This window comes from Photinus pyralis, unplaced genomic scaffold (assembly GCF_008802855.1).
Source record: "Photinus pyralis isolate 1611_PpyrPB1 unplaced genomic scaffold, Ppyr1.3 Ppyr1.4_unclustered_Scaffold778, whole genome shotgun sequence".
NCBI classification, from domain to species: domain Eukaryota; kingdom Metazoa; phylum Arthropoda; class Insecta; order Coleoptera; family Lampyridae; genus Photinus; species Photinus pyralis.
In genome coordinates, this window is record NW_022172241.1 from 338,638 (window position 1) to 360,389 (window position 21,752).

General features: G+C 36.7%; 2 protein-coding genes across 2 annotated transcripts; one reads left to right on the forward strand and one right to left on the reverse strand.

The window, feature by feature from the left end:
• Positions 1–1,628: 1,628 nt before the first annotated feature.
• On the forward strand, positions 1,629–7,101 carry LOC116182834 (protein starmaker-like; the record flags this gene model as incomplete). Its single annotated transcript, XM_031503389.1, has 5 exons — positions 1,629–1,881; positions 2,625–2,831; positions 3,512–3,585; positions 6,340–6,645; positions 7,051–7,101. Coding segments are annotated over exons 1-5 (891 nt in total), but the record flags the coding sequence as incomplete, so codon positions are not given.
• A 1,123-nt stretch (positions 7,102–8,224) lies between these two features.
• Positions 8,225–9,286, reverse strand: LOC116182835 (sporozoite surface protein 2-like; the record flags this gene model as incomplete). The annotated part of the gene is made up of 3 exons (XM_031503390.1): positions 8,225–8,275; positions 8,741–8,842; positions 9,227–9,286. Coding segments are annotated over 3 exons (213 nt in total), but the record flags the coding sequence as incomplete, so codon positions are not given.
• Positions 9,287–21,752: the final 12,466 nt, after the last annotated feature.

Genomic DNA, 21,752 nt, shown 5'->3' on the forward strand with positions numbered 1-21,752 from the left:
TGTCAGCTGTGAGCGTATACTTTGAGTGAACGCCGGAACAAATTCGAAGAAAGTTTTAAAAGGCGGTACAAAGAGTAATAAAACTTCCTCGGAGTCTATTTTACACCGAATTTATACCACTTTACATTTAATCCGAGTTTTACTTTCGAAGTATATATATACGAAATGCTCGTATGCCTCGATAATCACACTACACAACAAATCCATTACACTCAAGTAAATTTTAAAAAGCGACGTAAGCTCACTAAATCAACTTTTGAGCGGCGCCATTTCCCGGTCTTCATAAGCCGACGCGAAATTAAAAGTCCCCACACCCCCCCGACACGAGTGGAACATGCGCGAATTTCGCACCTCGCAATGTTCGAACTAATTAAACATCTTTTCGTCGTGGAAAAAAGCGTTTAATGTGATATTCATATTCGCGCAGTCCGTTCAGGTGAGGGTGAAATTAGTTAATTTTGCGCCCTGCCGTTGTATTCCAAAAAGCAAAAATGGCGCCAATGCGTCAGACGTTTCTGATGCGCTAACGTGCGTGTCTCCACTTGCATTTCCGTAAAGGTTCGTAACGTCTAAATATGCGGTTACTCAAGAACATCGCCGCCCCTTAATGATTTGTAGCGTCTAAATAAACGTGGGAACAAAAAAGACAAAAGAGATAATGAAAGGTTCTGCACTCTCTCGGCTCATTAAATTCGCGGATCATACATTTTTACATGTCAATACGTCGACCAACTAAAGCGTGAATAAAATATGGAAAAAGCCACATTATCGACGTTCAGCGCGCGGAGTCTTCATGCATTCCCACTATCTACATTTGCCAGCGAGAACCATTTCACATGCTAAATGATATTCCGGTCGTCCCATTAAAGAGAATGGCGAATATATCTAATGATCGTCGTCGTTTTGGTGCTGTTTCTTTTTCCCTTTATATCCGAGAGACCTGATTTTCGAAATTAAGTGGATTGCGAGAACAATATCCGTATAGGTAAGGTAGAAGAGAAGGAATCAAAGGTTACGATGCTTTTTCGTTGTATGAATAATAAATCACCCTACCAATGATATATCGAACCGAACGAGCATTACTTTTTCCACTCTCTGATCGAGCGGATATTTATCTGCAGCGTTGGATCGCTAACGACGAAAGTATCGTACATCAAAGACGAGTAAGAGACTTTCGTTTAATTAGGCACGTTTGAACTGTTCCCTGGCAAATATGAAAGTTTCTAATAAACAATTTGCTTCCAGCGATACGAAATATGTTTGTGTTTTGTCATATTTCACTTTGAGCGCATGCCTTTGGGTGTTGGAAACATTGGGCGCCTGCATGCCACCTAAACCATGCAAAACCAACTCAGAACAACGTTTGTAGTAAATTAATTTTCAGTTCAAAGTAAGTGCCTCTGGAAAACAAGTAAAGCCACGAAAACGTTCCGATGGAAAGTAACCTGCTCTCCTTTTTCGCCATTTTTCCTCGCGATATACAAAATTGAAAAGAAGTAAGCAAGAAAGATTTGTTGCTGAGGGAACTACACTATTTTCGTCTCGGTAGGTGAAAAAGTAAAAAGGAAATTTGAAGGGAACTTGAGGTAATTTCAAGATGCAAAAGATTCAAGGGGTTCAACAGCTTCATGAAGCTCAAGAGGTTCAAAAACTTCGAGAATTTCAAGAGGATTAAGATTCGGAAGATTCCGAAGATTCAAAAACTTCCGAGGAGTCCCAAGATTCATAAGGTTCAGAAGATTCCGAAGATTCAGGTTTCCGACGATTTGGCAGATTCAGAGGATACGGAAGATTCACAGTATTCGGAGGATTCGGAAGATTCAGAAGATTCAGAATATTCCGAAGATTCCGAAGATTTCGAAGATTCCGAAGAATCAAAAGGTTTAGAAGATCCTAGCGGATTCGAAAGATTCGGGAGGTTTGAGAGATTTAAGAGATTCAAGAGATTCAGACGCAAAAGATTCAAAACTAAAAATTCAAACGATCCAAAAGATTCAAAAGATTCAAAAGATTCAAAAGATTCAAAAGATTCAAAAGATTCAAAAGATTCAAAAGATTCAAAAGATTCAAAAGATTCAAAAGATTCAAAAGATTCAAAAGATTCAAAAGATTCAAAAGATTCAAAAGATTCAAAAGATTCAAAAGATTCAAAAGAGATTCAAGGGATTCAAGATTCAAGATTCAAGAGATCCAAGAGATTCAAGAGGTTCAAGAGATTCAAGGGATTCAAGAGATTCAAGAGATTCATGAGATTCAAGAGATTCAAGAGATTCAAAAGATTCAAAAGATTCAACAGATTCAAAAGATTCAAAAGATTCAAAAGAATCAAAAGATTCAAAAGATTCAAAAGAATCAAAAGATTCAAAAGAATCAAAAGATTCAAAAGATTCAAAAGATTCAAAAGATTCAAAAGATTCAAAAGATTCAAAAGATTCAAAAGATTCAATAGATTCAAATAATGCAAAAGATTCAAATAATTCGAGATTCAAGAGATTCAAGAGAGTCAAGAGATTCAAAATATTCAGAAGATTCAGGAGATGATTCGGAAGGTGACTCAGAAGGTTCAGAAGAATCAGACGGTTCAGAAGATTAAGTGGATTCAGAAGATTCAGAACATTCAGCAGATTCAGAAGACTCAGAAGACTCAGAAGACTCAGACGACTCAGACGACTCAGAAGACTCAGAAGACTCGGAAGACTCAGAAGACTCAGAAGACTCAGAAGACTCAGAAGACTCAGAAGACTCAGAAGACTCAGAAGACTCAGAAGACTCAAAAGACTCAGAAGACTCAGAAGACTCAGAAGATTCAGAAGATTCAGAAGAATCAAAAGGTTTAGAAGATTCTAGCGGATTCGAAAGATTCGAGAGGTTTGAGATATTTAAGAGATTCAAGAGATTCAGACGCAAAAGATTCAAAACTAAAAATTCAAACGATCCAAAAGATTCAGAAGATTCAGACGATTCAGAAGATTCAGAAGATTCGGAAGATTCGGAAGATTCAGAAGATTCGGAAGATTCGGAAGATTCGGAAGATTCGGAAGATTCGGAAGATTCGGAAGATTCGGAAGATTCGGAAGATTCGGAAGATTCGGAAGATTCGGAAAATTCGGAAGATTCGGAAGATTCGGAAGATTCGGAAGATTCGGAAGATTCGGAAGATTCGGAAGATTCGGAAGATTCGGAAGATTCGGAAGATTCGGAAGATTCAAAAGATTCAAAAGATTCAATGGATTCAAAGGATTCAAAAGATTCAAACGATGTAAAAGATGCAAACATCCAAAAATCTAAAAGACCCAAAGGATCCAAAAAATTTAAAACATCAAAAAGATTCAATAAATTCAAATAATGCAAAAGATTCAAATAATTCAAGAGAGTCAAGGAATTCAAAAGATTCAAGAGATTCAATAGATTCGAGATTAAAGTTTCAAGAGATTCAAGAGATTCAAAAGATTCAAAAATTCAAAAGATTCAAAAGGTCCAAAAGTTTCAAAAGGTTCAAAAAATCAAAAAGATCCAAAAAATCTAAAAGATCCAAAAGATCCAAAAAATTCAAAAGATCAAAAAGATTCAATAGATTCAAATAATGCAAAAGATTCAAATAATTCAAAAGATTCACGAGATTCAAGAGATTCGTGAGATTCAAAACATTCTAGAGATTCAAGAGATTCAAAAGGTCCAAAAGATCCAAAAATCCAACAGATCTAAGAGATCCAAAAGATCCAAAAAATTCAAAAGATAAAAAAAAACTAGATTCAAATAATGCAAAAGAATCAAATAGGTAATTCACGAGATTCAAGGAATTCAAAAGATTCAAGAGATATAAAAGATTCAAGAAATTCAAGAGATTCAAGAGATTCCAGAGATTCAAAAATTTCAAAAGATTAAAAAATTTCAAAATAATCAAAAATTCGAAAGATTCAAAATATTCAAAAGATTCAAAAGATTCAAAAGATTCAAAAGATTCAAAANAAGGATTCAAAGGATTCAAAGGATTCAAAGGATTCAAAGGATTCAAAGGATTCAAAGGATTCAAAGGATTCAAAGGATTCAAAGGATTCAAAGGATTCAAAGGATTCAAAGGATTCAAAGGATTCAAAGGATTCAAAGGATTCAAAGGATTCAAAGGATTCAAAGGATTCAAAGGATTCAAAGGATTCAAAGGATTCAAAGGATTCAAAGGATTCAAAGGATTCAAAGGATTCAAAGGATTCAAAGGATTCAAAGGATTCAAAGGATTCAAAGGATTCAAAGGATTCAAAGGATTCAAAGGATTCAAAGGATTCAAAGGATTCAAAGGATTCAAAGGATTCAAAGGATTCAAAGGATTCAAAGGATTCAAAGGATTCAAAGGATTCAAAGGATTCAAAGGATTCAAAGGATTCAAAGGATTCAAAGGATTCAAAGGATTCAAAGGATTCAAAGGATTCAAAGGATTCAAAGGATTCAAAGGATTCAAAGGATTCAAAGGATTCAAAGGATTCAAAGGATTCAAAGGATTCAAAGGATTCAAAGGATTCAAAGGATTCAAAGGATTCAAAGGATTCAAAGGATTCAAAGGATTCAAAGGATTCAAAGGATTCAAAGGATTCAAAGGATTCAAAGGATTCAAAGGATTCAAAGGATTCAAAGGATTCAAAGGATTCAAAGGATTCAAAGGATTCAAAGGATTCAAAGGATTCAAAGGATTCAAAGGATTCAAAGGATTCAAAGGATTCAAAGGATTCAAAGGATTCAAAGGATTCAAAGGATTCAAAGGATTCAAAGGATTCAAAGGATTCAAAGGATTCAAAGGATTCAAAGGATTCAAAGGATTCAAAGGATTCAAAGGATTCAAAGGATTCAAAGGATTCAAAGGATTCAAAGGATTCAAAGGATTCAAAGGATTCAAAGGATTCAAAGGATTCAAAGGATTCAAAGGATTCAAAGGATTCAAAGGATTCAAAGGATTCAAAGGATTCAAAGGATTCAAAGGATTCAAAGGATTCAAAGGATTCAAAGGATTCAAAGGATTCAAAGGATTCAAAGGATTCAAAGGATTCAAAGGATTCAAAGGATTCAAAGGATTCAAAGGATTCAAAGGATTCAAAGGATTCAAAGGATTCAAAGGATTCAAAGGATTCAAAGGATTCAAAGGATTCAAAGGATTCAAAGGATTCAAAGGATTCAAAGGATTCAAAGGATTCAAAGGATTCAAAGGATTCAAAGGATTCAAAGGATTCAAAGGATTCAAAGGATTCAAAGGATTCAAAGGATTCAAAGGATTCAAAGGATTCAAAGGATTCAAAGGATTCAAAGGATTCAAAGGATTCAAAGGATTCAAAGGATTCAAAGGATTCAAAGGATTCAAAGGATTCAAAGGATTCAAAGGATTCAAAGGATTCAAAGGATTCAAAGGATTCAAAGGATTCAAAGGATTCAAAGGATTCAAAGGATTCAAAGGATTCAAAGGATTCAAAGGATTCAAAGGATTCAAAGGATTCAAAGGATTCAAAGGATTCAAAGGATTCAAAGGATTCAAAGGATTCAAAGGATTCAAAGGATTCAAAGGATTCAAAGGATTCAAAGGATTCAAAGGATTCAAAGGATTCAAAGGATTCAAAGGATTCAAAGGATTCAAAGGATTCAAAGGATTCAAAGGATTCAAAGGATTCAAAGGATTCAAAGGATTCAAAGGATTCAAAGGATTCAAAGGATTCAAAGGATTCAAAGGATTCAAAGGATTCAAAGGATTCAAAGGATTCAAAGGATTCAAAGGATTCAAAGGATTCAAAGGATTCAAAGGATTCAAAGGATTCAAAGGATTCAAAGGATTCAAAGGATTCAAAGGATTCAAAGGATTCAAAGGATTCAAAGGATTCAAAGGATTCAAAGGATTCAAAGGATTCAAAGGATTCAAAGGATTCAAAGGATTCAAAGGATTCAAAGGATTCAAAGGATTCAAAGGATTCAAAGGATTCAAAGGATTCAAAGGATTCAAAGGATTCAAAGGATTCAAAGGATTCAAAGGATTCAAAGGATTCAAAGGATTCAAAGGATTCAAAGGATTCAAAGGATTCAAAGGATTCAAAGGATTCAAAGGATTCAAAGGATTCAAAGGATTCAAAGGATTCAAAGGATTCAAAGGATTCAAAGGATTCAAAGGATTCAAAGGATTCAAAGGATTCAAAGGATTCAAAGGATTCAAAGGATTCAAAGGATTCAAAGGATTCAAAGGATTCAAAGGATTCAAAGGATTCAAAGGATTCAAAGGATTCAAAGGATTCAAAGGATTCAAAGGATTCAAAGGATTCAAAGGATTCAAAGGATTCAAAGGATTCAAAGGATTCAAAGGATTCAAAGGATTCAAAGGATTCAAAGGATTCAAAGGATTCAAAGGATTCAAAGGATTCAAAGGATTCAAAGGATTCAAAGGATTCAAAGGATTCAAAGGATTCAAAGGATTCAAAGGATTCAAAGGATTCAAAGGATTCAAAGGATTCAAAGGATTCAAAGGATTCAAAGGATTCAAAGGATTCAAAGGATTCAAAGGATTCAAAGGATTCAAAGGATTCAAAGGATTCAAAGGATTCAAAGGATTCAAAGGATTCAAAGGATTCAAAGGATTCAAAGGATTCAAAGGATTCAAAGGATTCAAAGGATTCAAAGGATTCAAAGGATTCAAAGGATTCAAAGGATTCAAAGGATTCAAAGGATTCAAAGGATTCAAAGGATTCAAAGGATTCAAAGGATTCAAAGGATTCAAAGGATTCAAAGGATTCAAAGGATTCAAAGGATTCAAAGGATTCAAAGGATTCAAAGGATTCAAAGGATTCAAAGGATTCAAAGGATTCAAAGGATTCAAAGGATTCAAAGGATTCAAAGGATTCAAAGGATTCAAAGGATTCAAAGGATTCAAAGGATTCAAAGGATTCAAAGGATTCAAAGGATTCAAAGGATTCAAAGGATTCAAAGGATTCAAAGGATTCAAAGGATTCAAAGGATTCAAAGGATTCAAAGGATTCAAAGGATTCAAAGGATTCAAAGGATTCAAAGGATTCAAAGGATTCAAAGGATTCAAAGGATTCAAAGGATTCAAAGGATTCAAAGGATTCAAAGGATTCAAAGGATTCAAAGGATTCAAAGGATTCAAAGGATTCAAAGGATTCAAAGGATTCAAAGGATTCAAAGGATTCAAAGGATTCAAAGGATTCAAAGGATTCAAAGGATTCAAAGGATTCAAAGGATTCAAAGGATTCAAAGGATTCAAAGGATTCAAAGGATTCAAAGGATTCAAAGGATTCAAAGGATTCAAAGGATTCAAAGGATTCAAAGGATTCAAAGGATTCAAAGGATTCAAAGGATTCAAAGGATTCAAAGGATTCAAAGGATTCAAAGGATTCAAAGGATTCAAAGGATTCAAAGGATTCAAAGGATTCAAAGGATTCAAAGGATTCAAAGGATTCAAAGGATTCAAAGGATTCAAAGGATTCAAAGGATTCAAAGGATTCAAAGGATTCAAAGGATTCAAAGGATTCAAAGGATTCAAAGGATTCAAAGGATTCAAAGGATTCAAAGGATTCAAAGGATTCAAAGGATTCAAAGGATTCAAAGGATTCAAAGGATTCAAAGGATTCAAAGGATTCAAAGGATTCAAAGGATTCAAAGGATTCAAAGGATTCAAAGGATTCAAAGGATTCAAAGGATTCAAAGGATTCAAAGGATTCAAAGGATTCAAAGGATTCAAAGGATTCAAAGGATTCAAAGGATTCAAAGGATTCAAAGGATTCAAAGGATTCAAAGGATTCAAAGGATTCAAAGGATTCAAAGGATTCAAAGGATTCAAAGGATTCAAAGGATTCAAAGGATTCAAAGGATTCAAAGGATTCAAAGGATTCAAAGGATTCAAAGGATTCAAAGGATTCAAAGGATTCAAAGGATTCAAAGGATTCAAAGGATTCAAAGGATTCAAAGGATTCAAAGGATTCAAAGGATTCAAAGGATTCAAAGGATTCAAAGGATTCAAAGGATTCAAAGGATTCAAAGGATTCAAAGGATTCAAAGGATTCAAAGGATTCAAAGGATTCAAAGGATTCAAAGGATTCAAAGGATTCAAAGGATTCAAAGGATTCAAAGGATTCAAAGGATTCAAAGGATTCAAAGGATTCAAAGGATTCAAAGGATTCAAAGGATTCAAAGGATTCAAAGGATTCAAAGGATTCAAAGGATTCAAAGGATTCAAAGGATTCAAAGGATTCAAAGGATTCAAAGGATTCAAAGGATTCAAAGGATTCAAAGGATTCAAAGGATTCAAAGGATTCAAAGGATTCAAAGGATTCAAAGGATTCAAAGGATTCAAAGGATTCAAAGGATTCAAAGGATTCAAAGGATTCAAAGGATTCAAAGGATTCAAAGGATTCAAAGGATTCAAAGGATTCAAAGGATTCAAAGGATTCAAAGGATTCAAAGGATTCAAAGGATTCAAAGGATTCAAAGGATTCAAAGGATTCAAAGGATTCAAAGGATTCAAAGGATTCAAAGGATTCAAAGGATTCAAAGGATTCAAAGGATTCAAAGGATTCAAAGGATTCAAAGGATTCAAAGGATTCAAAGGATTCAAAGGATTCAAAGGATTCAAAGGATTCAAAGGATTCAAAGGATTCAAAGGATTCAAAGGATTCAAAGGATTCAAAGGATTCAAAGGATTCAAAGGATTCAAAGGATTCAAAGGATTCAAAGGATTCAAAGGATTCAAAGGATTCAAAGGATTCAAAGGATTCAAAGGATTCAAAGGATTCAAAGGATTCAAAGGATTCAAAGGATTCAAAGGATTCAAAGGATTCAAAGGATTCAAAGGATTCAAAGGATTCAAAGGATTCAAAGGATTCAAAGGATTCAAAGGATTCAGAGGATTCAGAGGATTCAGAGGATTCAGAGGATTCAGAGGATTCAGAGGATTCAGAGGATTCAGAGGATTCAGAGGATTCAGAGGATTCAAAGGATTCAAAGGATTCAAAGGATTCAAAGGATTCAAAGGATTCAAAGGATTCAAAGGATGCAAAGGATTCAAAGGATTCAAAGGATTCAAAGGATTCAAAGGATTCAAAGGATTCAAAGGATTCAAAGGATTCAAAGGATTCAAAGGATTCAAAGGATTCAACGGATTCAACGGATTCAAAGGATTCAAAGGATTCAAAGGATTCAAAGGATTCAAAGGATTCAAAGGATTCAAAGGATTCAAAGGATTCAAAGGATTCAAAGGATTCAAAGGATTCAAAGGATTCAAAGGATTCAAAGGATTCAAAGGATTCAAAGGATTCAAAGGATTCAAAGGATTCAAGGATTCAAGGGATTCAAGGGATTCAAGGGATTCAAGGGATTCAAGGGATTCAAGGGATTCAAAGGATTCAAAGGATTCAAAGGATTCAAAGGATTCAAAGGGTTCAAAGGATTCAAAGTATTCAAAGGATTCAAAGGATTCAAAGGATTCAAAAGATTCAACAGATTCAAAAGATTCAAAAGATTCAAAAGATTCAAAAGATTCAAAAGATTCAAAAGATTCAAAAGATTCAAAAGATTCAAAAGATTCAAAAGATTCAAAAGATTCAAAATATTCAAAAGATTCAAAAGATACAAAAGATTCAAAAATTCAAAAGATTCAAAAGATTCAAAAGATTCAAAAATTCAAAAGATTCAAAATATTCAACAAAATCCAAAGATTCAAAAAATTCCAAAGATTCAAAAATTGTTCAAATTGTTTAGTGAAATTTCGAAAGAGTCTTAGCAGTGAACGTTTTGAGGGTAAACGTATCACCGGAGGGTTTGGGGATATGGAATACCACCTAGGCATATGAAATAGTTAACCTTTATTTACACCCAACCGCTTACATTTACCCTCAAAACGTTTATTCCTAAGATTCTCTCGAAAACTAATAAGTTTGGGAAAACATGTAAAACCGGGGGGTGTGGGGAGTATGGAATACCCCCCAGACATAAAGAATAGTAAATCTTCATTTACCTCCAACTGACATCAAACCTTCATGCACTGGGTGTGGAATGTCAGTTGGAGGTAGATGAAGATTATCTATTTCTTATACCGGGGGGGGGGGGGGGGGGGGGGTATTCCATATCCCCCAGACCCCCCGGTGGTACGTTTACCCTCAAAACGTTCAGTCTAAGGCTCTTTCGAAAGTTCACTAAACAATTTGGGAAGCATGTAAAACCGGGGGCCTGGGTGGTATGGAAGGCCCCCCCCCCCCAGGCAAAAGGAATACATAGGTTGTCTTTATTTATCTCCAACTGGGATCAGACCTTCATGTGGGGGGGGGGGGGGGGGTATTCCATACCTAGTGTATGAAGGTCTGATGTTAGTTGGAGGTAAAGTATTTCTTATGCATGTAGGGTATTCTATACTCCCCGCCCCCACCCCCCGGTGATACGTTTCCCTTTAAAATGTTCAGTCCTAAAGCACCTCCGAAAGATTATGATGTAAGTGCGAAATTTGTATCATTAAGACAATGTTTCTGTGATTCTAATATAACAATTTTCCATGGAGAAGTTTGTATCAGGAAGGCATAATACGTGTGATCGCGTCGACGATTCTAATGCAACAACTTTTTCAAGGGATACGTAATATATGGTGTAATTACGATTACAAGTGGTTCTGTGACCCTAATACAGAGGAATGTAAGGTGATCCTGATACGAAAAAGCCCACGAACATTCTATATAAATAGGCTTTTGCAAGTGACATGAAGTATCAGGAGAACATCAGTTGAGGAGCCTGAAGGGAATCTTGTAATATTTCAGAAGAAGAATCTTACTACACTGATAGAACTTTTCTTTAATAGTAGCAGGAGAACATAATACACGTAAATGCCTTCCGGTGAGTATATTTTACACCTTCTCGCTCGTTCCTGATCCTAATAAGGCAACAGAAATTTGTATCAGAAGAACACTACATGCGAATACGACAAGAGTTGCTTGATCTTCTGTTATACTAATACAACTTTTTGATATCAGGAGAGCATAGTACACTAAAATGCTCTTTGGTCAATTACACCTCTTCGTGCTTTTGTGATGCTAATATCACAATGGTTTACAGAAAAATCTGTATGCGGAAGAGGATAATTGCGAATAGGCATTTGCGAATGAAGTAGCAGGAGAACATTCATTTTGACTCATCATCACGCTTCAACAATTTATCTAACAGAAACCTTTATTGGAGGAACATGATTTGAGAAGGTCTTTGAAACTTATTACTTGCAAGTTACGCGAAAAAACGAGAAGTACCTGACGGGTTAGTAATTTTCCAAGCGACAGAATCCTATTGCGACCTTCCGCCAGATGTCACTCATTTCGCCGGAGAAAATCGAAGGCGATTAAAGCTTTTTCGAAACGAATTAATTACGAACATCAATTTCGGCTTTTTTTACACGACTTTTACTCCAACGGATAATCCGAAATTGGATATTGTCATAAAATAAATTGCGGGTGATCAAAATATTCGGGATTTAGCCGAGTGGCGTGTCCATTAATATTATTGCCCTTTTGGAAGATTCTATTTCAATGACAATGTTGATGCGTGTGTCTGGTTTCAATTTAGTTAGTGTCACTTCGAGTTTGTTTATAATTCGCTTCACTCTGCGAACGAAATTGTTTCTGAGACAGGAGCGCAGAAGGAATTTTCAAATTGCGTCGGTCAAATATGAGTATTTGCAAAACAGAAGCGACAGGTAACTTCAACAAATACTAGCCATTTTTCATTCTTATTTATCTATTGTTATTAGTTTACGAAATGTCAAATGCGTTAAATTTGGAATTTGCAACTAATAACAGTCCAATTTATTTACTACTTCTCCCAACATTTGATTTTTAGACCAGCGAACCAGCTAAACTCAGAGATTTCTACGTTTAATTGAAGTACCGATTACTTCTATATAAAAAGAGCTACAAGAATATACATTTCCAACACAGGTATAAAAAACGATTTATGGTATAGACCTCTATTATACGAGAAAAAATTCAAAGAGTACAAATTTGTCTTTCTGAGAATTCCTATCGAACCGAAGGCGAGTTCGGCATAAATTCGGTTCACTCCTGTCTAGTATTTAAAAAGAGCTACCGGAATGTACATTATTAACACAAGTATCGTAACGAAGTTACTTGTTTCCCCCCTTGAAGTTATGACCACACCGTATATTTGTGGAGCCGACCAGCTTTGCTGAACACCCGGTATGTAGAAAGGTTTTAAGTTGGGTGCTTCGTTACTAAGAAACCGTAGTTTTTGAATTTACTTATTTGCTCTTGTAGACGATAGGGTCAGCTTTGTGTGCTTTATTTGTCCTACCGCCGATAACGCATGTATGCCTGGTAGTGAGTTTCTCCGTTTTGCAACCGTTCCTGTAGGAATATATAAATCCTTTTTACAGCCGCCGCAATCTCTCTTGCTAGGGAAGAAAGAGAATCATTCTTATCAACTTCTAGGTCGGTTAATTACCGATTAATCAAAAATCCAGGATTGAAACCGGAAAATATCAACGTGATAACAGATCGCGCCGCTTGGCCCCACATTCCAAAGAACAGGAGGGCATTGCTGGACTACCGAGTTTGGATTTCATTCCGACTATTAGGATAAGTGTAATTAACCGTAATTTCTTAAGTGGGTTACAGATAACAACCTCCGATGAAGTTGAGATTATTTCCGTTGGGTGCGCTCTTAAAAGAATTGAAGTTTGACAACGGTCCCATATTTTTCCGATTTCGGGGAAAGGAGTATTGTGTATAAGCGTGCGAGGCGGGAATTCTAGTTTGTCCCTACTCGAAATGGACGTTTAGATAAATAGAAAACCCAGTATAAAATTTATCGAGCTAACTTTTGAGAAATCGTATCGTATGAAAATATTTTGAGTTTTGCATTTTCTAAGTACCGACATTTTTAGCTTTGCCGTAAATTTACGTTCGGTCGGTTCCGCCGATTTGTGCTTATTACTTTCGCGATTTATGTCGTACTCGTCTCTGACCCACTCAGCATTGATATATTGATTAAACGAAAAACACCTCAAAATTGGCCATCTAAGGCTGCGTCTAGGAAAGCCGAGTAAGCGAAGAGAGAATTCGGCATACATTGGGCCATCCCTGTCTAGTTTTTAGCGCATTTCCACAAAAATAAAAAAAAATGCGCTATTGTGGCCACTTTGTCCGTCCGTCCGTCCGTCCGTCCGTCCGCTAACTTTGCGACGCTACTAGTTTTTTATCTTAAGAGCTATTGTTCTACTTTTTTCGCTATTTGGTTCGTTATGGTGTCGAGTCTTGTACCAAGGAAGGAATTTTTTCTGTACCGCTTACAAAAAAAGTTATTGTAAAAAAAACAAAAAACCGTTTTTTACATGTTCCATAATTTTACACTTTTGCCGTTTATTAACGATCCTAGAGATCGTTTATAATTTTGCATTGCTATCTGTCGCCTGCCGGTTGGTCTCTCCGTCTGTTCCTTTGTCTGTCTGTCCATCTATCTGTCCGTGTGAACGATAACTTTGTTTAGAAATGTTCGATCGCTTTTACATCTCCGTTAGTTATGAACTGAATTGCATGAAATTCAATATGGGCATAGCTTTAGCCATATAATACGCAATGCCAAAAGTTGGATCGAATCGATTCAAAATTCACAGTGCCCTTTTCGCATCTCGACCATTTATAAACCGAATTGCAAACTTTTTTTACTTATAAAAGTATTTGAATGAAATTTGATACATAGGCACTTGGAATAAAGGAAAATCAAACGCCAATTTCAAAATTTGGTTTTGCGCATGCGCAGTGGCAACTTTTTTATTTATGGAAGAATTTAAACGAAATTTGATACATAGGCACTTGGGATAAAGGAAAATCAAACGCCAATTTCAAAATTTGGTTTTGCGCATGCGCAGTGCCAACTTTTTTATTTATGGAAGAATTTAAATGAAATGTGATACATAGGCACTTGGAATAAAGGAAAATCTAGCGCCAGTTTCAAAATTTTATTTTGCGCATGCGCCGTGCCAACCTTTTTATCTATGGAACTATTTAAGTGAAATTTGATACTTAGGCGCTTGGAACAAAGGAAAATCTTAGTTTATTAGTTAGTTATAGTAAATTAGTTTTAAAATTTAGGTTTGCGCATGCGCAGTTCCAACTTTCTTATTTAGAAAAGCATTGAAATGAAATTCTTCTCATAAACTGAAATTGAAGTAGCACGTCAACAATGGATTGCCCATGTGCAACGCTATCTTTCATATTTGTGGCCGGATTTTTACGATTTTTACAGAAGTTGCATCTTACAAATGGGAAATGAATGCAAGTGGAAATGCGCTTTATGTAAATCGTTTACGATTACTTTTTAACTTGTTAACGCATTATTGTAAATTTATTTGTAACAAAGCCTTAAATCTCACATTGGTCGGCCGGCTGGTCGGCTGGCAGCAAATGCGAGGCCGCAGAAGAACGCTTGTAAAAAGACGAGGAGTACACATGTACCTACCGCGAATACATGATGTTGGATCGGCGACATCCGGGCGCTGGCCTATAGCGTGTTGTACTAACGTGGTGATTTTTCAGTTTTTTCGTATTTTCTTCGACAGTTTTGGTCTGATTGCTTTTAAATTGTCCTACGTGACAAAATGTTGTTTCCTTTTCCTAGGGGCAAAATCAACCACCTCTTGCAGGGTGGGCGTCTACGAAGGTTAGTCGATTTTAGGTCCCCAAAACTTTCTTAGAGCTACCAGAATATACATTTTCAACACAGGTATAAAAAACGATTTATGCCGAACTCGCCTTCGCCTCGCTCGGCATTGGTATAGCTCTTTATTATACGAGAAAAAATTCAAAGAGTACAAATTTGACCATCTGAGGCTGCGTCGACGAATGCCGAGCGAACCGAAGGCGAGTTCGGCATAAATTTGATCTACTCTTGTCTAATTTTTAAAAGGAGCTACCAGAATATACATTTCCAACACCGGTATAAAACACGATTTATGCCGAACTCACCTTCGGCTCGCTCGGCATTGGTATATTATACGAGAAAGAATTCAAGGAGTACAAATTTGACCATCTGAGGCTGCGTCGACGAATGCCGAGCGAACCGAAGGCGAGCTCGGCATAAATTTGGTCTACCCTTGTCTAATTTTTAAAAGGACCTACCAGGATATACATTTCTAACACAGCTATAAAAAACGATATTATTACATTGGTATATTGAGATGTCCCAACTTTAGCAACGTCCTGTAAATATGATTGTCGATACGAAGCACCCTATACATCATGTTAGTTACACAAGCTGCCAACCGAAATCTGGTGAGATTACAGAAAAGNTCAAAGGATTCAAAGGATTCAAAGGATTCAAAGGATTCAAAGGATTCAAAGGATTCAAAGGATTCAAAGGATTCAAGGATTCAAAGGATTCAAAGGATTCAAAGGATTCAAAGGATTCAAAGGATTCAAAGGATTCAAAGGATTCAAAGGATTCAAAGGATTCAAAGGATTCAACGGATTCAAAGGTTTCAAAGGATTCAAAGGATTCAAAGGATTCAAAGGATTCAAAGGATTCAAAGGATTCAAAGGATTCAAAGGATTCAAAGGATTCAAAGGATTCAAAGGATTCAAGGGATTCAAGGGATTCAAGGGATTCAAGGGATTCAAGGGATTCAAGGGATTCAAGGATTCAAAGGATTCAAAGGATTCAAAGGATTCAAAGGATTCAAAGGGTTCAAAGGATTCAAAGTATTCAAAGGATTCAAAGGATTCAAAGGATTCAAAAGATTCAACAGATTCAAAAGATTCAAAAGATTCAAAAGATTCAAAAGATTCAAAAGATTCAAAAGATTCAAAAGATTCAAAAGATTCATTCAAAAGATTCAAAAGATACAAAAGATTCAAAAATTCAAAAGATTCAAAAGATTCAAAAGATTCAAAAATTCAAAAGATTCAAAATATTCAACAAAATCCAAAGATTCAAAAAATTCCAAAGATTCAAAAATTGTTCAAATTGTTTAGTGAAATTTCGAAAGAGTCTTAGCAGTGAACGTTTTGAGGGTAAACGTATCACCGGAGGGTTTGGGGATATGGAATACCACCTAGGCATATGAAATAGTTAACCTTTATTTACACCCAACCGCTTACATTTACCCTCAAAACGTTTATTCCTAAGATTCTCTCGAAAACTAATAAGTTTGGGAAAACATGTAAAACCGGGGGGTGTGGGGAGTATGGAATACCCCCCAGACATAAAGAATAGTAAATCTTCATTTACCTCCAACTGACATCAAACCTTCATGCACTGGGTGTGGAATGTCAGTTGGAGGTAGATGAAGATTATCTATTTCTTATACCGGGGGGGGGGGGGGGATATTCCATATCCCCCAGACCCCCCGGTGGTACGTTTACCCTCAAAACGTTCAGTCTAAGGCTCTTTCGAAAAGTTCACTAAACAATTTGGGAAGCATGTAAAAAAAAAATATGGTGTAATTACGATTACAAGTGGTTCTGTGACCCTAATACAGAGGAATGTAAGGTGATCCTGATACGAAAAAGCCCACGAACATTCTATATAAATAGGCTTTTGCAAGTGACATGAAGTATCAGGAGAACATCAGTTGAGGAGCCTGAAGGGAATCTTGTAATATTTCAGAAGAAGAATCTTACTACACTGATAGAACTTTTCTTTAATAGTAGCAGGAGAACATAATACACGTAAATGCCTTCCGGTGAGTATATTTTACACCTTCTCGCTCGTTCCTGATCCTAATAAGGCAACAGAAATTTGTATCAGAAGAACACTACATGCGAATACGACAAGAGTTGCTTGATCTTCTGTTATACTAATACAACTTTTTGATATCAGGAGAGCATAGTACACTAAAATGCTCTTTGGTCAATTACACCTCTTCGTGCTTTTGTGATGCTAATATCACAATGGTTTACAGAAAAATCTGTATGCGGAAGAGGATAATTGCGAATAGGCATTTGCGAATGAAGTAGCAGGAGAACATTCATTTTGACTCATCATCACGCTTCAACAATTTATCTAACAGAAACCTTTATTGGAGGAACATGATTTGAGAAGGTCTTCGAAACTTATTACTTGCAAGTTACGCGAAAAAACGAGAAGTACCTGACGGGTTAGTAATTTTCCAAGCGACAGAATCCTATTGCGACCTTCCGCCAGATGTCACTCATTTCGCCGGAGAAAATCGAAGGCGATTAAAGCTTTTTCGAAACGAATTAATTACGAACATCAATTTCGGCTTTTTTTACACGACTTTTACTCCAGCGGATAATCCGAAATTGGATATTGTCATAAAATAAATTGCGGGTGATCAAAATATTCGGGATTTAGCCGAGTGGCGTGTCCATTAATATTATTGCCCTTTTGGAAGATTCTATTTCAATGACAATGTTGATGCGTGTGTCTGGTTTCAATTTAGTTAGTGTCACTTCGAGTTTGTTTATAATTCGCTTCACTCTGCGAACGAAATTGTTTCTGAGACAGGAGCGCAGAAGGAATTTTCAAATTGCGTCGGTCAAATATGAGTATTTGCAAAACAGAAGCGACAGGTAACTTCAACAAATACTAGCCATTTTTCATTCTTATTTATCTATTGTTATTAGTTTACGAAATGTCAAATGCGTTAAATTTGGAATTTGCAACTAATAACAGTCCAATTTATTTACTACTTCTCCCAACATTTGATTTTTAGACCAGCGAACCAGCTAAACTCAGAGATTTCTACGTTTAATTGAAGTACCGATTACTTCTATATAAAAAGAGCTACAAGAATATACATTTCCAACACAGGTATAAAAAACGATTTATGGTATAGACCTCTATTATACGAGAAAAAATTCAAAGAGTACAAATTTGTCTTTCTGAGAATTCCTATCGAACCGAAGGCGAGTTCGGCATAAATTCGGTTCACTCCTGTCTAGTATTTAAAAAGAGCTACCGGAATGTACATTATTAACACAAGTATCGTAACGAAGTTACTTGTTTCCCCCCTTGAAGTTATGACCACACCGTATATTTGTGGAGCCGACCAGCTTTGCTGAACACCCGGTATGTAGAAAGGTTTTAAGTTGGGTGCTTCGTTACTAAGAAACCGTAGTTTTTGAATTTACTTATTTGCTCTTGTAGACGATAGGGTCAGCTTTGTGTGCTTTATTTGTCCTACCGCCGATAACGCATGTATGCCTGGTAGTGAGTTTCTCCGTTTTGCAACCGTTCCTGTAGGAATATATAAATCCTTTTTACAGCCGCCGCAATCTCTCTTGCTAGGGAAGAAAGAGAATCATTCTTATCAACTTCTAGGTCGGTTAATTACCGATTAATCAAAAATCCAGGATTGAAACCGGAAAATATCAACGTGATAACAGATCGCGCCGCTTGGCCCCACATTCCAAAGAACAGGAGGGCATTGCTGGACTACCGAGTTTGGATTTCATTCCGACTATTAGGATAAGTGTAATTAACCGTAATTTCTTAAGTGGGTTACAGATAACAACCTCCGATGAAGTTGAGATTATTTCCGTTGGGTGCGCTCTTAAAAGAATTGAAGTTTGACAACGGTCCCATATTTTTCCGATTTCGGGGAAAGGAGTATTGTGTATAAGCGTGCGAGGCGGGAATTCTAGTTTGTCCCTACTCGAAATGGACGTTTAGATAAATAGAAAACCCAGTATAAAATTTATCGAGCTAACTTTTGAGAAATCGTATCGTATGAAAATATTTTGAGTTTTGCATTTTCTAAGTACCGACATTTTTAGCTTTGCCGTAAATTTACGTTCGGTCGGTTCCGCCGATTTGTGCTTATTACTTTCGCGATTTATGTCGTACTCGTCTCTGACCCACTCAGCATTGATATATTGATTAAACGAAAAACACCTCAAAATTGGCCATCTAAGGCTGCGTCTAGGAAAGCCGAGTAAGCGAAGAGAGAATTCGGCATACATTGGGCCATCCCTGTCTAGTTTTTAGCGCATTTCCACAAAAATAAAAAAAAATGCGCTATTGTGGCCACTTTGTCCGTCCGTCCGTCCGTCCGTCCGTCCGCTAACTTTGCGACGCTACTAGTTTTTTTATCTTAAGAGCTATTGTTCTACTTTTTTCGCTATTTGGTTCGTTATGGTGTCGAGTCTTGTACCAAGGAAGGAATTTTTTCTGTACCGCTTAACAAAAAAAGTTATTGTAAAAAAAACAAAAAAACCGTTTTTTACATGTTCCATAATTTTACACTTTTGCCGTTTATTAACGATCCTAGAGATCGTTTATAATTTTGCATTGCTATCTGTCCGTCTGTTCCTTTGTCTGTCTGTCCATCTATCTGTCCGTGTGAACGATAACTTTGTTTAGAAATGTTCGATCGGTTTTACATCTCCGTTAGTTATGAACTGAATNCCCCAAACTTTCTTAGAGCTACCAGAATATACATTTCCAACACAGAAATAAAACACAATTTATGCCGAACTCGCCTTCAGCTCGCTCGACATTGGTATATTATACGAGAAAAAATTCAAAGAGTACAAATTTGACCATCTGAGGCTGCGTCTACGAATGCCGAGCGAGCCGAAGGCGAGTTCGGCATAAATTTGGTCTACCCTTGTCTAATTTTTAAAAGGACCTACCAGGATATACATTTCTAACACAGCTATAAAAAACGATTTATGCCGAACTTGCCTTCGGCTCGCTCGGCATTGGTATATTGAGATGCCCCAACTTTAGCAACGTCCTGTAAATATGATTGTCGATACGAAGCACCCTATACATCATGTTAGTTACACAAGCTGCCAACCGAAATCTGGTGAGATTACAGAAAAGGGAAAGAGAGCGAAGATGAGACGGATGAAATTTCTCGGAAGACCACATGTGTTTACCATTTCAAACACCTGCAGTCCAGTTTTTTCCTAGAAATGCGTGAAATGCAGGGAATGGGCGATTTTCGGGTGGTCTTTAGGGGTGTTTAGAGATCAAGTTACCGCGTCGCTTGGGGTAGTCAATAAATACGATTTAACATGTGTGTTCATGGGCTCTTTCTTGTAACCGGCTTAAGTGTAAAGTACGGCTTATCTTTTGTTATACCTTAATCATTGCAGTGTGCTTTTGCTTTTTATATCAGGTGAGGTATTTGCTTTATTCAATTAATTTATAAATGTGTGTAATATGAATGCAGATTGTAACCTTTTACTTATGTACTTACTGGATTCAATCACTTGTACCCCTAATGTGTAACCTTTGTTGGTATTGGCAATCATTGTCGGTAGGGCTGTATCTGTGTTGTACATATTTGTGTATTGTGCTTTTTAGTCACTCTCGATTATTTCATTGCATTTCAATATATTTGCTTATTTTGGGCTGTGAGTAATCAAGAGGGAAGTGTGCTTGTTTCGAGGGGATCGAGTTATTCAAGTTTATACGGGCCTTGGTGAACCTAACACTAACATTTTCACTCGTTCCGAAACCCAAGAACTTTAGCCCACGTCTACAGGCAACCCACTGGGCCTGGGTAATCCTACCGCCCGGCGAGGCATATTTAATATCTCTTAGTTTTGTCTGATGTATGTGTTGTAATACCTGGAGAATGACTCAATTCCATTTTGGTTACTCATAGCGTGTATGTAGTATTTACCCCGGTTTCGAGAGGGCTCAAAAATGCGGTACATTAGATGTTACCTGTAGGCTTTGTTTATTATAGGACTACTCCGAATTAGGTTTTCCTAATTCGTAAGGTAAATGCCGGAGTAGTATAGAACCACTTAAGACCAACTGCAGGGGCGCCGTATTGGTATTAGCTTCAATATAATCTTAATCAGCTATTGCTTTTGGTGTTCTTTACCCCTAAAACGCTCTCAGTGCCGACTGAGAATCCAGTTATTACACAACGTAGGTGTCCTACATGACGATCACGATCTTGGTGCACTCGGGGTGGCCACCGAGTGACAGATTCTCGCGGGAAATGGAAGCGAGAATATTCAAATCGGTAGCCATGTTAGTTTGGCGTTTCCGCTACTACAGAATATGGTCCAATATTCCGGCAATCGTAATTTTTTAGTTTACTTATTTTTTTTGGAGATGAGGGAGTAAGTTTTGTGCGTTTTAATTTTGTTTATTTGTTTGTTTTGCCGCCGATAACGCACGTAAGTCTAGTAGTGAGTTTCTCCGTTTTGCAACCGTTCCTGTACGAATATTTAAAATGTTTTAAAACCGCCGAAAGCTATCTTGCCCGAAAAAAGGGAAAGAAACATTCTTATTAAGTTCTAGGTATTAACGACTAACCGATTTTAGTTTTCTAATGGTGCTCGAAAATCCAGGATTAACACCGGCAAGGTCGCACAGTTTAAGGAAAATATCAACGTGATAGTAGATTGCGCCGCCTGAGCTCCCATTCCAAGAATTTCCGAATTTGGAGATTTCACTCCGACTATTGGGATAAGTATAATTAACCCCGTAATTACTTGAATGGGTTACAGTAACAACCGACGATTAAGTCGGGGGTTACATCCGTTAGGTACGCTCTTAAAAAACTGAAGTTTGACATCCGCCCCATATTTTTGCGCTGACGGGGAAAAGCGTAAGTAATTAAAAACGTATCGATCCACCCTTGTCTAGTTATTAAATGGAGCTACCAGAATATACATTTCCAAAACAGATATAAAGCACGATTTATGCCGAACTCGCCTTCGGCTCGCTCGGCAGGGTATAGCCCTTTATTATACGAGAAAGAATTCAAAGAGTACAAATTTGAGCATCTGAGG